Source organism: Typopeltis vanoorti, chromosome 10 (genome assembly GCF_054136105.1).
Source record: "Typopeltis vanoorti isolate ZY-2024b chromosome 10, IOZ_Tvanoo_1.0, whole genome shotgun sequence".
NCBI lineage: Eukaryota > Metazoa > Arthropoda > Arachnida > Uropygi > Thelyphonidae > Typopeltis > Typopeltis vanoorti.
In genome coordinates this window covers 70,848,148-70,864,573 of record NC_143558.1, presented here as the reverse complement: position 1 = coordinate 70,864,573, position 16,426 = coordinate 70,848,148, and the positions used below count along the sequence as shown (strand labels likewise).

The 16,426-nt window shown below is 35.4% G+C and overlaps 1 protein-coding gene across 3 annotated transcripts in view; it reads left to right on the top strand.

The window, feature by feature from the left end:
* Positions 1-16,426, top strand: part of LOC150102497 (nuclear valosin-containing protein-like) — a 534,631-nt gene that overhangs the window by 135,630 nt on the left and 382,575 nt on the right. For all 3 annotated transcript variants that reach the window (XM_090398755.1, XM_090398754.1, XM_090398756.1), the window contains one exon: positions 9,272-9,336. In XM_090398755.1, the coding sequence (XP_090254881.1) occupies positions 9,272-9,336 (65 nt within the window). The remainder of the gene's footprint in view (positions 1-9,271; positions 9,337-16,426) is intronic.

Here is a 16,426-nt window from a genome sequence, read left to right as displayed (position 1 = left end):
GTGTCCTAGTACCCAATTCCATCAACATTACCAGTTATAGTTATATAGCAACAAGTGCTCATCGAATACTGTATCCTGTTCGTCTTTCTGTGCCTCCACAGCATGTTATTGATTTTGTACTCTCAGATCACTGATCCAGGAGGGTAGTACAGTTGTTTTGAGCCTGAATCAATTAGCAAACAAAATTAAGAGTATCCCCCCCTCCCCCATTCTCTCTCTCTCTCATTTTCCTTTCTGTCCTTGAAAATACTTAGCTGTCTCTATTCTAATCCCATGAATTTTCCTCCCACCTCTATCAGCTATTTCTCTCTTATGTTTTAATCTTGAATCCAACAAATTATCAACCACAAATTTTTCTTCCCTTCAACCTTTATTCCTAATTCTTTTTGGTATCTGTAATTAAATATAACAATATCTCCAGATTTGTATTTATATTATTATTACATTACACCTCCAGGTGTACTGAGCAATTGCTATTGTCTTTACACAGTGCAGCATTAGTTGTGCTATCTCCCTATTTCTTGTACACTTGTTTTTTCATTTGGGTTCTTTTGGAATCACTTCTGTAGTAATACCTCTCTCTTCCTATAGTAAACCCATCCTCCTATCACCTCTGACCACACACTCTATTATTTCCAGATTCTGTTTTCCTGACGTATTCTCTCTCTCTCACTTAATAACGGTCTGCTCTCTCATTACCATCACTCAGATGAACTCTTCCTCTGTCATGATTTCCTTTCTTCCTCAGATCTCTCATACATCCACAAATCGCAACTTAGCTTCATCATATTGCTCGATGATGTCATCACTCTCCTTAGCTTCCACTCTCCCTTACTTTTCCCATTGCCTCATCATACAAGCAATTCCTGCACTCATTTCATTCCTTTCATTCCAATTTCACCTGTGCTCTGCATGCACACTCACTAATCTTTCTTATCTTTTAGTTGTAATATATCATAGAATTCATAATATAGTAAATGAAAATATATACACTATTATTATTATTATGTACTACTCCATGGAGTCCTTACTTAGACTTATCGAGGGGGGCCTTTAACATTATGCCAAGCATTATCCAACATTCATGCATTATCTATCATACTTATCTTTGAACTCATTCACAGTTGTAGCACCTACAACAGACTCTGGCAATTCATTCTACTCATTTATCACTCTCCAAGCAAAATATCTAGTCCTGACACTCTTGTTAACTACACTCTGACGCGGTTTCCAAGAATGATCCCTAGTTATTCCACCACCAGACCTGTTCTGAAATATTTTCTTTGTATTAATCATGTAAACACCCTTCAGTAATTTGTATGTCTCAATCATATCATCCCTTTTCCACTGGTTAACCAATTTCTTAACCCACAAATCTTCAACCTGTTCTCATAAATTTCATTTCATAGACCTGCTACCATCTTGGTCACTCACCTCTGGATCTTCTCCACATCCTCAAGAAACTCAGATGATCAGGCACAATAGACAAGATGGAGTCTTACCAAGGCTCTATAAAGAGGTATAATAACCTGCTTGTCTTTGCTCTTCAGGGTATTCTTCATTAACCAAGTAATCCAATGAGCTGCTTTAGCCACTTTTGTATTATGTCCTCTAAATTTTAACTCCATATCAACTAACACCTCCAAATCCCTGGCTTCATCAATTTCCTGGAGTACAGTTCCATCAATGTGGTACACAGCTGGTAATCTTTTCATCCCAAAATGCATAACCTTACACTTTGCCACTTTAAGCTGATAACCATTCTCCTTTGCGCAGACTTTCAGTCTATCCAGATCACTCTGCAAAATTTTAACATTATCTTTATTACCTATTGCTCTACGTAATTTTGCATAATCGGCAAACAACTGAATAGGTCCTCTCAGATCCTTTCTTACATCATTAATGTACAAATTAAATAGTGTCAGTCCAAGAACAGAGCCATGTGGCACACCACTAGTTACAAGCCTTCTACTGGACTCTACTCCTAAATAAAGTGCTCTCTGATATATCTCCATCCCCATATCCTGCAAATTATGAATTGAAATTCCATGTGGTGTCCTTTTAGATGCCTTTGCAAAGTCCAGCAGTATCACTGTAAACTCATTATTTTTATCCAACTCGTCTGTCACTGAATTATAAAACATGAGCAAATTACTGAGGCATGACCTGCCCTTCACAAAACCATGTTGCCCCCCCCCCCCCCCATATAGTATTCCATTTCTCTCTCTCTCTATCCATTCCTGTATTTTGCTCTTGACCAACTTCTTCAGCACCCCAACTATGACTCGATATGATGATCAATCGGTAATTTGCTACATCAGTCTTGAAGCTTCCTTTATGCAGTGGAACTATTTTCACCCCTTGAGACTAACTCAGAGCCGAGACTTAGATTAATGACTTAGACAAGATGGTCAGTGGCACTGCCATTTCCACTTAGCACCTTATCTTAAAACTCGAGCTGCTATACCAGCTATATCCTATAACTGTATTCACATCAAGGTTCTATAACATGCTGTGCACCTCCAGTTCATTTACCAAAGTTTCCATATAAACCTTCACATCTCTTGTTGTCTGTAATATCTCCACCTGGATAATATGCTCTTGCAAAGTGTTCACTTAGTAAATTCTATTATTTTGCCTGATTCAGTTATTTTCCTTCCATCAGCATTCATTAAAATCCTTCTGCCATAAACATTCTTCCTTTTACCTGCAACATACTGAAAGAACTCTTTGGTATTATCTTTGGCCTTTTTCAGCTAATTTCCTTTCATACTCTGCTTTTGCCTTTCTTCTTACACTGGTCACCATTCTGGTCTGTGCTTTATACTGCTCATGTGCTTCCTGGTCACCTTTCTTCTTGAATTCTTTCCCCCAATTTTATTTATTTTTTTTTTTAGCCCAGCCAAGTTTCCTCATTCTTCAATTTCACTGTAAAATAAGGTTGTACACTGAGTTTTCCAGATCTGAAACTTTGTTTTAATTTCTATCTATAAGTATAATCACTGCAGATATTGCACCTACAAATACAATATTTGCATGAAACAACTAATAAAAAATCAGTAGAATATAACACTCTGGTTTTTATGTCTTTTATAGATATATATGAAGCATCATTTAACAGTATGAAATTAGGAGTTGTTTTAAATATAATAGTGAAAAGAAAAATAAAAACCAGATAATAAAGTTTATCAAAGGTATTTATACAGTAATAAATGTGTAATTAGGTATTGTAATAATGAAACAAAAGAAATTGAAATGAAGAAAGAAATTAAACAGGATGATTCATTAAGTCCAGTACTGTTCAGTATTTTAATGAATGAAATTATAAAAGAACTAAAGCTAAAAACTTGAATGGGATAAAAATTGATAATTACAGCAATTCCTCAATTAATGCGCCTCCGATTAGTGTGTCCTTTTTTTTTTTGCGACCCAAATTCAATTAGTGCACCTCTAAAATTCGATTAGTGTGCCTGTATTTTTAAGATTTAATCAACACATCTTAAAAATAAATGTTACACATTTTAAAAATTTTCTGTTTTTAGAGAGACTTCTTTTTACATGGATCGAAGATTATAACCAAGAATGGATCCCGCTAAATACTGGCCTTATTAAATCAAAAGCATTGTCTCTTTGTCATTTTTTATGGCTAACTATTTTAAATAATCACTCACTAGGATAGAATAAGTTAGTTACCGATTTGAAACATAAACATTTTACAAAGTTATTTTTTAATGGCATACTACACTATTTCCATGTACACTATGTTCCAAATTTACTGCCAAAATTTATGTCGTCTGCTTTACATACCATTTTCCTGATCATATCTCGTGCAATTGTTTTCCTTAATTTTTTATTTTAAATTATTTTCCTAATCTTTAATCATGAGTAAAAGAATTGGTGAGCAAAAAATAGAAGTGTGAAATGATTTGAAAAGTAATCTGATTGGAAGAAAAACTTGAAATAAAGAAAAATGAACAAGGTGAGCCCAGAACAAAGATAGGACAAGAACACAAAAATGAGTGAATCAACTGCTCAATACAAAGAGAAAGGTAAGGCTGCTTGAAGTTCATCATGCATGCACTGAAAATCAAAGTATTATAATGATTGAATTAGAGAGACTTCTTTTTACATGGATCGAAGATTGTAACCAAAAACAGATCCCACTAAACACTGGACTTATTAAATAACGCATTGTCTCTTTGTAACTTGGAAAGAAAGGGTTATCAATGATGGAAAAGAAGAATTCCAAGTTAGTGCTGGGTAATTTGAGCATTTCAAAAAGAGAAATAGCCTACATAATGTTCTAATCACAGGCGAAGCTGCAAGTGCAGATAAGGAGATATCCAGAGATTTTGAAGAAAATTGTGTAAGAAGGGGACTGTTGTGATCAACAAATATTTAATGTTGATGAAACCGGCCTTTTTAGGAACCGAATGCCTTCCAAGATTTTTCTAGCCAAATCAGAGAAATCTCAGCCTGGTTATAAAATCACAAATTAGAATGAAATTACTGCTAGCAATATGCGAGCCGTTTGGAAGCACATTCTTCCACATTGTGCAAATGATTTTAGAGGCTTTTCAAATGAATCTAAGTTAATTAAATCTCATTCTGAGAAGTTGAGTGATTCTGACCTGCTAAATTTAGATGCACGGCGGGAAGATCCTGAAGAATATGAAGAAAATTTAATCACTGACAAACCCAAAGAGGTTTCACAGAAACAATTTGAAAATAGTTTTCATACAATCAAAGTTTTTAAGCAGCAATGCTTAGAGACTGACCCTGGTGAAGAGAGAACTGGTAAAAATAGGGCCATACTGTCAGTTGTATGAAAAAAAAAAAAAAAAGAGAACCTGCTAAGCTATGTTAGCTCAATTTTTTGTTAAGCAGAATAATAAACTTATATTCTTAATATGTTTTATTATCTTGCAGCTTCATGGTTTTCCTTTAACTAGGCCCTGAGACATACCCTAATTTTTTATAAAAAAATTAAGGGTCAAAAAAGAAATCTGAGGAACGAATTATACATTTTTCCATAGGTTAATATATTCAATTTGTGCGTTAACGGATTGTGAAAACGGATGTAGTCCTTGTGTTCAGAAATTCTGATATTCGCTGTCCTACCTGTTTGGCCAAAGTGAGGCAGTTTACAGCTGCAAGGGACCTGGTTTACACCAGGTAGGTCCAGGGGAAGTGGTTGGCCTTTAGTGGAGCGGATAAGGGATGCCAATTTTCTGTGTAAGAAAATTGCCAACAGTGTAAGACTGGATGTAGCTTGTGTCCTCTCCAAAGCAAGACCACCAAAAACCAACATATCCAACAAGGAATATAAAGCTCTGCAGGAAATGAGGAATAATCAAGAATTAGTTATCACCAAAGTGGATAAGGGAAATGCAACTGTAGTACTTAACCAAAAGAACTACACAGGTAAGCTTAATGCTCTACTATTAGATTGGGCTACTTACCTCCCTATCGAATACAATCCCACCAACTCACAAATTAGAAAACTTCACAGGCTCCTTAAGAAAGTCACTTCTTGGCCTGTAGAAGTTACCAACAGATTAAAGCCGTTTAACTCTATACACCCCCCCCCCCCCGTATTTACGGACTCCCAAAAATACATAAAGAAAATGTGCCATTACGTCCTATAGTGGATGGCATTGATTCCCCCACATACAAATTAGCTAAACATTTGGCCAAAGCTCTCGCACACTATACTGGCAACACACCATCGCACATAAAAAACTTAGCCGACTTCAAAGCCAGCATAGAAAACCTTACACACCAACATACTGACATAATGGTCAGCTTTGACATCTCCTCTTTATTCACAAATATCCCACTCAAGGAAACTTTAGAGCTAATCGAAGCTAAATTTTCTCCCAATATCTCAGCCCTATTTCAGTTCACAATGAACTCAGGCTATTTCGTTTGGCAGGGAAAATTCTACAAACAAATAGAGGGGACAGCCATGGGTTCACCACTCTCCTTACCCTTGGCCAATTTCTTTATGGAGACCTTTGAAGAAAAAGCTTTACCCTCTGCCCCACAAAAACCAACCATATGGATTTGCTACAGTGATGATGTGTTTGCTATTTGGCCACATGGCTCTGAAACACTCCTCTCCTTCTTAACATACTTAAACAACCAACACCCCAGAATCAAATTCACCCTGGAAAACAGGCAGATACATTCACCAACAATCCCCCCCCCCTCCCAATATGGAGTGGTGAAAACACTATACAACAGGTCTAAACTAATCTGTTCTAACGACATGGCCCTAAACACTGAACTAAATCACATCCTCAACACTTTCTCAGTCAATGGCTACCCCCCCCCCCCCCCCCCCCCCAATAAAATCCAAAAAATATTAAAACCTACAAACCGCAGCCCCCCCCCCCCCTCCACAACAAAGATTACTCTAAATTCATCACCATTCCCTACATCTGAATCATAAAAAATTACCAAAATCTTAAAAAAACATGACCTGACCTCCTGTTACAGGCCATACAGAAAATTGGCATCCCTTATTCGCTCCACTAAAGACCAACCACTTCCCCTAGACCTACCTGGTGTATACCAGGTCCCTTGCATCTGTAAACTGTCTTACTTTGGCCAAAGAGGCAGGACAGCGAATATCAGAATTTCTGAACACAAGGACTACATCCGTTTTCACAAGCCATTCTGGTCCTGCAGACCATGCTCTGGATACATGCCACAGAATACGGTGGAAGAAAGCTACAGTAATACACCATAGCAAATACAAATTCGAAAGACTATTTATGGAATCAGCCTCAGCCCTAAGAAACTCTCCAAACCTCAACAAATTTGGTTATATGTGAGTGCCCCAAATTTGGGAGGCTTACATCAGCAGACCTTCAGCCCAATGGCCAAGAACACCTACTTAGCCCGCTAGAGGGCACCATCAGGACTTTTAGGAGAACAATAGCTTCATCTCTTCATTCTCAGTTACTGTGTTGTAGTGCCTACGTGCACGTGCCTTTTTTTGTAAGTTCCTTTTGAAGATGGTAACGTGACGTTGCCAAAATATCAGAAATATTTATTAAAGTTTAATTTAATTTATATTCGTATCTATGTTGTTCAATTCCTTAAGTGATTTAATAATGCATAACCAACGTATAAGCCTGTCTACAAGAATCAGAAACTATTACCATGCTAGGATGCTTATGCCACCACAGCCATTTCAGACACAGTTGCCAAAGCAAGTTGATTGTATAAAGTTTTTCTGCTTGGTTCTGAAGTAAATTATTCTAGACCATGTTGCCCTGTGGAAATGCTGTTTACATCAATAGCACTGGGTCACCTGAAGATAGACTGTTATAAGTTTGATTCTAGTTACTAACCTTTTAGAAACTTTATTCAATCTCTCTCATGGGTAAGTTGGATTTTTCTTCCTGAGAACTCTGGTTTTTTTAACCCCTACCTCAAAAATTAACCTAGAACTCACATTATTACAGACAGTAATATGAGTGTTAGAGGTTAGAACACAAGATGGCAGCAGTTGTCTACTGTATTCTATCCCTAGAAAAGCTTTGATTCATTGATTCAGTCCTTCACTGATAAATTAAGGCCTCAATCAATGTCAATGAATCAAGTTGTGTCACTAGTCTTTAAAAAGTTAGTTGGGGGCTAAAGAAACTCTTCCTGCTTCCTTTGGAAAATAAAAGGTATTAGAAGATTTTTTTTAAAGAAATTCTTGTTTTAATCCTTTACCTAAGCACAAGCAAATTAAGTTGACACATATCTTTTACACAAACGGGCTGGTTGTGTAAAGAAGCTGTTCGCTTCACATCAGTTACCTGGAAAGTGGAATTCCTACTACTACTATTTACTGAGGAGATCTCAGTTAAGGTCAAACTGGTCTGCATAGTTACCCGGTAATGCATAGCAATATACATGCCCAGAAGTATGTATACTGAGGTAGTTGATGAGTCAACAGCCTCATCAATTGCAAGTAGTCTAGTCATGAAGATTGACTAAACTACATTCATGACTAAACTATATTAAGGCTATATCTTCATTACTGGGCTGCATGGAGTAGCCTCATCTGGAAGATGTCTGTAAACTTTGTTTGCTTATGCTTGAATAAGTTAAAAACAAGAATATTATAAAGAAGTTGATAATTGGTAGGTGACTTAAATAGCTGATTGTGGATGAAGACAGCGGGATTATAAAGTTCCATAGACTTGTTACAATCAAGCAAATAACCATGTAGAACAACAGCCAGGGATAGAAAGGAAATGTATCTAAATGTGTAATGTATTGGGCTATGTTAAATGAGATATAATGGCAAAATGATCATTGAGTGTACCACAACTGTCAACAACAAGACTTGCAAATTGTAGGTATCAAGTGAATATCATTATACTATGACTGGAGAAAGGCTGCATATAGTGATCATTCTCATTTCATGTTATTTATAAACATATTGACAACAAGAGTGTGATAGCCACAGTACATAGCTGTGTATTCATCATGCTTGGTCTCAGCAGTGTAAAAGTAGTGCAATGATAGACTGGGATGTTTTCCTGACATTCCTTGATATAGCAGCAAGGATAGAATGCTTAGACCTACCTGAATCTTGTTTCCAGCCTAGTACACTGCATTGATTTTGACAATTTACTCTGCATGCAGTGAATCCTTCCAACATGGTAACACATTGCACCACAGAATATGTCAATCATCCACAAATGGTTACATGAATGTGATGAAGAATTTAGTTTAATTGATTAGCCTCCTCACCTACCATATCAGAATCCACTGAGTATCTCTGGGAAGTGATGGGATCAAATGTGACAAGGACTTGTTACCAGTATATCTGAAGGAACTGCATGACTGGAATTCATGATGCCCTCCTGAGGGTCGGATACCTGTGTTTCTCAAATCCAGTGCCTCATCATGTGGAGGTCATTATGTGATGGCTTATGTGATCCACACTGTTAGGCAGATGACTAATGAACTAGTCACTCACTGATTTTAATGACTTTATTTATTACTAATACAGTTTTTATTAAATAGGAAAAGTCTCATTGACCATGTTATTGTTGATAATGATGTTTTCTCACTGGTGGAGGACACTAGTGTGTACAGAGGATTTGAAATCAGAAGTGATCACCATTTAGTCTTGAGCAGGATAAAATTGAATTTCAGGTCTCTTATGTTTCTACATCTTAATATTAGGTCTCTTATGTTTCTACATTTTTTATTTCATCATAATGCTAAATTGAAATATTATTAACTTTGCTTTTAATAGATGTACTCTTGGAGCAGTCAAATATCACATTTGATGATATAGGGGGCATTGAAAATGCTCTTTGTGTAAGTATATTTATATTTTACCATACTTGTAAAAAATTTCTTATACCTTTCTTACATATTATACAGAAAAAGAATTACATATACACAAACACATTTAAAATCACTAGCTTCTTTATTTTCCCTACTTTTAAATTTTTTTGAAATTGATTTTTCCAGTTATCCATCCTATACTTTTTTTTAAGTCAGTGATTACAAACTTTCTGAATAGAACTAATTCTGTTCCCTCCTTCATGACATACAAGATTGTAGCCAAACAATTCCCATTTATTGTATGTCTGTAAAGATAATCTAAATGCTACATAAATATAATTACCATGCTATTTTTAAACCACACATCAAACTAGTAATCCTTATCCATGCCTACCAGACAAATTCCATCCTGTAACATATCCAGAATTGTGAGAAATACCATGTGCTTGCAAGTTGACTTGCTTCTGATTAAAAATCAATATTTTGAGGCATGGTAAGAAAGAATTGCCTCCTAAATTTTTTTTTTTCTTCTTTAGATTTGAGCATGGTGGATTGTTTTGTGTGTCACTGATTGGACAGTAATAGTAGTCTCTAGTTCCACCATAGTGAGTGGTGCTGCAATTGGTCACACAGTGCTGCAACATACAAGTGGTTCGAAATGGTGGATGCTATAGATGGGAGTCTGATGGAAATTCATACTTGTCTGAAAATTGTGATGGACAAATACTGTTGATGTGAGCCGGTGAGATCTTTCTAAGCAAAAAATACCAAATGTTATATTCAGGCAATAACAATCAGGAAAAAGAAGGAGTAGCTATAGTAGTCAACACAAAATACAAGGCTAATCTTCTTGAATGGCAGACAATATCAAGTAGAGTTATGTGGGCGAATATCAGGATGGGGAACTGGACAATGAGACTTATTTGTGATTATGGTTCCACAGAGGATTACTAAGGTAGAAGTGGAGGAATTTTTTGTGGCTTTAGAGAAAGTAACTGACACAATGAAAAAAGAAATGTTGGTCCTTGTTGGGGATCTAAATAGCAGAGTAAGAAATGATTGTCAGACATACAGAAATATTTTGGAAAATTTGAAGAAAAGCATAAAGCTAATAATAATAGCAAATACCTGTTGAATTTCTGTCCAGGACATGAATTGGTTATTACTAACACAATGTTCCAACATAAAAATGTGCAGAAATTCACTTGGAGAGAAGAGACAAGGAATAGGAAAAGTCTCATTGACCATGTTATTGTTGATAGTGATGTTTTCTCACTGGTGGAGGATACTAGAGTTTACAGAGGATTTGAAATTGGAAGTGATCACCATTTAGTCTTGAGAAGGATAAAATTGAATTTCATATTGGAACCAAGAGCATGTAAGAAAGTTTTAAAGAGAATAAAAGTTGAGCAGTTCTCAGATGTGAACTGTAGACTAAAATATTCAAACATTATTCAAGAAAAAATTAAAGAGTTTGAGAACAGGAAGTAAACTTTAGAGATTTGGTGGCAAGCCCTAAAGCAGATGTGGATTGATTCAGCCAGAGAGATGTGTGGTGAGGTTCTCTGCAAGAATAGAAAAATCAGAACTCCATGGTAGGCTCAGGAAGTTAAAGAGGCAGCGAAGGAAAGGAAGAAAGCATATCAAAAGTTCGTGGGCAAGTAAGTCAATTTGTGCTCTTAGAGAATACAGAGAAAAATGTAAGAAAGTGAAGCATTGTGTAAAACTAGCTAAACAAAAGTCATGGGAAGACTTTGGTAAGAACATAGAAAATAAATAAATAAATATCAGGAAGATAGCAAAATATTCTAGAGGCTATTGAAAAAGCTTAGAAATGGAGAAAAAGTACTGTAAAACGAATCAGAGATGATATAGTGACATGAAAACTGAAGATAAGGTCATTCTAGATGTCTGGAAATAAGTACTTTGAAAGACTGCTAAATAAGACAAGCAATGTAAGCATGATGGTAGAAAACTCCCAACAGGCATGCAATCAGGAATACATATCTGTACTTGAAGTAGAAAAAACCACGAAATACTTGAAATGTGGAAAGGCAGCTGGAATAGGAATTTGGCCAGAATTGCTGAAATATGGAGGTATAAAAGTTTTACAGTGACTGCATTGCATAATTCAGAAGACCTAGTCAAAGGAATGAATTCCAGATGACTGGAGCAGATCTCTTATGATCTTCTTCTGCATCAATCTGAAGATTGGTAAATATAGCAGCACATCTCAACATCCTGTCTTGTGACTTCCTTTTTATCTCTTCATAACTCTTAGCACCAGTTAGCATCATTATGTTATTTATATATGAAATTCTTGGTCTGCCTCGTGGCCTCTTTCCTTCTACAGTCCCCTCCATTATTTCTGTAATTAGTCCCCCATGCCTCAAATAGTGTCCAATTAGGCTCTTATTGATGTGTTTCATTAATGACCACTGTTCATGAACTATATTCAGAACTTCTTCATTACTGTCCACCTAATTTTCATCATCTTTCTCCAGCACCAAAGTTCAAATGCCTCCAACTTTATCATGTCTTGTTTTTTTTTTAGAGTCCAGGCCTCACAACCATATAATGCAATGCTCCATATGTATGTTTTCTAGCCTTTTTTTGAGCTGGATGCAAATCCTTTACTGGTAAAAATGTTTATTCTGTTATAGAATGCTTTTTTTGGCTAGGATTATTCCTGCTTTAATATCTGATTGGTTTCTTCTATCTTCTGTGATAAGACTTCCATGATATTTAAAAGAGGATACCTGTTGTAGTAGGTTATTATTTATTTCCAGGTTTATTTTCATTCGATTTGCTTTACTTGTAATTAATAATTTTGTTTTCTTATAATTAATTTTTAGGCTTTACTATGTGTAGATTTCTTCCATCTTTGTTAGGGTGGCTTTCAGTTTGTTTTCGTTATCAGCTATATCTATTAGTTCTTTCAGTTTATTTATTGCATCTTCAATGTACAGATTAAACAATATGGGTGAAAGAGAGCACCCCTGCCTTACACCTCTACGTGTTTTTGCTATTGCGGTTTTTGTTGTATTGTTGGCTGCTTCTATTAGGGCTTCTTGATGCTTGTTGTGATTAAATATGAGCCTTCTATCTCTCCAATCTACCTTTATTGTTTTTAGGCGGTGAAACATTTGATTCCAGTCAATACTATCGAAGGCTTTCTCCAAGTCAAGAAAGACTATCAGAGTATTTTGATTCTTCTCCAATCTTCTTTCAATAACTGTTCTTAGAGCTAGGATTGCTTCTCTTATCCCCTGCTGTTTCCCAAATCCAAACTGGTCATTGTCAACATATTCTTTAATCTTCTTTGTTAGTCTTTTTTGTATAATTTTGAGTAGTATTTTTGAAGCATGTGATATTAAGCTTATTGTTCGATGATTTTCACACTTGTTTGCATTATTTACTTTAGGAATGGGTATGATTGAGCATTGTGTGAAATCTTTGGGGATGATCCCCGTTTCATAAATATCCTTTATGATCTTGAAAAGGTATGACTTAGTTATGTTTCCTGAGTATTTTATTAATTCTGAAGGGATGTTATCAGTGCCTGGTGCCATGTTGGCTGACAATTCATTCAGTGCCCATTCAAATTCATCTTTTAATATAGTTGGACCAATTTCTTCCACATCAACCTTGGCATCAAGATCTTTTCACTATATAGATCTTCTAAGTACTCCTTCCATCTTTCCGAAATTTCTTCCTTATCTATAAGTATGTTTCCCTGTTTATTTTTGATAATTGTACTTCTTGTCTTGTTTTGCTGGCTTATTCCTTTTATAATGTTATAAGCTTTATTGATTCTTCCAGTCTTTGTTAGATCTTCTATTTCTTTATATTTCTCTGTATACCATTGTTCTTTTGCTTCTTTACACTTTCTATTTATCATATTTTTTATATGTTTATATTTGTCTTTGCTTTCTTCCTTTAGGGAGGTTTTGTATTTTCTTCTTTCATCTATTAGATCTAGAATGTCCTGGGTGATCCATGGTGTTTTTATTTGCTTCTTCCTTAAACCTATGCAGTCATTGGCAGCCTTGATGATTGTATCCTTCAAATGAATCCATTTTTCCCCTATGTTTTTCTTTTCCCTCTCTCCCGTTTTAATGCTTTCATCAGTTTGCTGTTTATAGTTTCTATGGTTTTCCTCTGTTTTCAGGTTACTTATGTTCCATTTGGGCCTTTTCCTTGGTTGTGACAGCTTTTTAAATTTCAGATTACACTTCAATAAAACCAAATTGTGGTCATTGTCAACATCAGCTCCTGGGTAACTTTTGCATGATTTTACTTGATTTTTGAATCTATTTCTTGTCATAATATAATCTATTTGGTACCTTCCTATATCCCCTGGCTTTTTCCAAGTATACCTTCTTCTTTTTGGTACCTCATACCAGGTATTAGTAATGATCAGATTGAATTGGTAACAGAACTCCAAAAGTCTATCTCCTCTTTCATTTCGGCATCCAAGTCCATACTTTCCCACTCTCTACCATCTTTGCCTTCACCAATGACTGCATTCCAATCCCCCATCACAATAAGATTATCTTCGTTCTTGATCAGTTTGATTAGATTCTCAATATCTACATATACTCTCTGAACTTCATCATCACTGTGGTCGCTATTAGGCATGTAAGCTTGTATTATAATAATAATAATATAATAATACAAGCTCTTATGATAATGTCTATAAAAAGAAAGAAAACTGAATGTGAAAATTACAGAGGTATTTCCCTACTGAGCATTTTTGATAACATTTATGCAAGTATACTTGGGAAATGGCTAAGAAAAATTGTGGAAGGGAAGCTTGGTGAAAACAAACTGGATTCAGGCCAAATAGAGGCTGTCAGGATCAGATTTTCACTTTATGACAAATAGTTGAGAAATCACTGGAATATAATGGAGATTTGTATTTAAGTTTCACAGATTTGGAAAAGGCATATGAAAAGATGCCAAGAAGAAAGCTATTCAAAATGCTACAGTTATATGGCTAATGGGGCACTATATCAAGCAATATTTAGTCTTTATTTGAGGTGTAAGTCAGCAGTTAGAATTGAAGGAAGAATAGGAAGATGGTTTAATGTTAAATCTGGTGTTAGACAAGGATGTACATTATCTCGTTATTTATCATTTATATGGATCACATTATGAAGGAAAGTGTTATTAAAGCTGTTTCAAAACTGGACATATTAATCTGAGTTGTTTACTTTATTTTTAGAATATTGTTATATTTCTAAATAAATCCAGTACAAGTCTGCAAGATCCCTGAATAAATTGAATAATTCTTGTAATAAATTTGGCAAAATTTGAGATCATCAGCACTAACAAGACAAAGGCAATGAAAATAGGCAAGAAACATAGAAAATATCAACTGCATAGTGGATATACTGAAAGTAACAGTACATCCTATATATAGAACAAGTAAAGCATTTCAGCTACCTAGGCACAATTTTTACTGAAGATGGCAAATTAAATATGGAAATAGACAACAGAATTAACAAATGCGGTATGGTAGGAAGTCAACTGAATAAATTTATATGGAATAAGAGAGAAATTAGTCAAAACACTAAATTAGCTGTATACAAGACAGTGTTCAAACCAATTTTAACTTATGGATCTGAGAGCTAGGTCAGAAGTAAAACACTTGATCAAAGACTAGAGACTGGAACTATGAGAGTCCTGAGAAAGATTAGCGTCATGAACAGATGGCATCAATGACAGTATCATATTAAAAACGAGGATATTAGGAAAGAACTTGACATTGTCAGCATCCAGGAATGCGTTAGCAGAGCTCATCTCAGATGGTATGATCACTTAAACAAGATGGGAGGGGGAAAGATTAGCAAAACAAGTATTCTTTGCCAGGTTGGCTGGAAAAATGATCCGTTGGAATACCAAGATGTAGTTGGATTGATACAGTAAAAGGTGCCATAGAAGACAGAAATATAAGTGATAATGTTGCAGTCTTGACTGATAACAGATTAATTTGGAGGAAATTTATTGATAGGAAGTTATTAATGATGTAACTTTTTCATGTATGCTATCATAATATTCGGTACATCCCTTGAGGGCACATGTCAGAAATTTGATGATGATGGTGAAGTCTGCTGAACTTGTTTTTTTCTAGCTAGCACCACATACCACTGCAGAAATAACGGTTACACACGTTTCAGTGTTTTTCTCTACCTACTAAATGTTGTATTTTTAAATTCTAGATTCCTATAAATACGCATATTCTGCTGAGTTCTTAAGAGCAGCATTTTCTGTTGTCCTGCTATCTGAAATGCAAACATTTTCAGTTAGTTGTTAGTGCTCAATAGGTTTTATTGTCAATTAATAATGGAACACGTAATGACCACAGTAATAACTTTAATTAAATAAAGGTACAAATATTTCGTACTGAAAGTAACAGTACATCCTCAGTGTAGAACAAACAGTTAAAGGAATGGAATACAAAGTACAGAACAGTCGGTGGATAACCAAATAAAATTGTTGCCACATGCCAGAAGATTAATTACTAAAATATTATTAAATAATTCTTTAAAGATAATTATTTCATTGATGGTTGTATAAAATAAGAGTCTCCCAAACTTTTGGGAGAGAGAAAGATAGTCATTTTGATTTAAATTCGACTGATGTAAGAGGGCTTCGCAACTTTCTTAAAAAATGCGTTCATATTTAAACCTGCATCTGTGGAGAAGACATGCTTTATCCCACTGGATATTATGATTAGTGTCAATGCTATGTTGTGCTAGACCGGACTTATGAGGTTTCATGGATTTGATATAATATTGATGTTCCTTCATTCTTTTTTCCACAGAACGACCTGTTTGTCCAAAATATGACAAATTGCATTCACACGGTATCTGGTCAACACCAGCCAATGATAGAGGAGACAGTTCTTTTGTAGATGGCAACAAGTGAGAAATTTTGTTGATAGGAAAATATGTGGGAATAAGATTCAAAATTCTGCCTATAGTATCTGAGATGCCTGAAAAGGGATTGGAACTCTGTGGTCTGTTGAAGAATCCTGAGGTGTTGGAACATATGGAGAGTAGTCATCATATATATCAATATCCGGATATTGCAAAGATTTTTGAATTCGTTATAT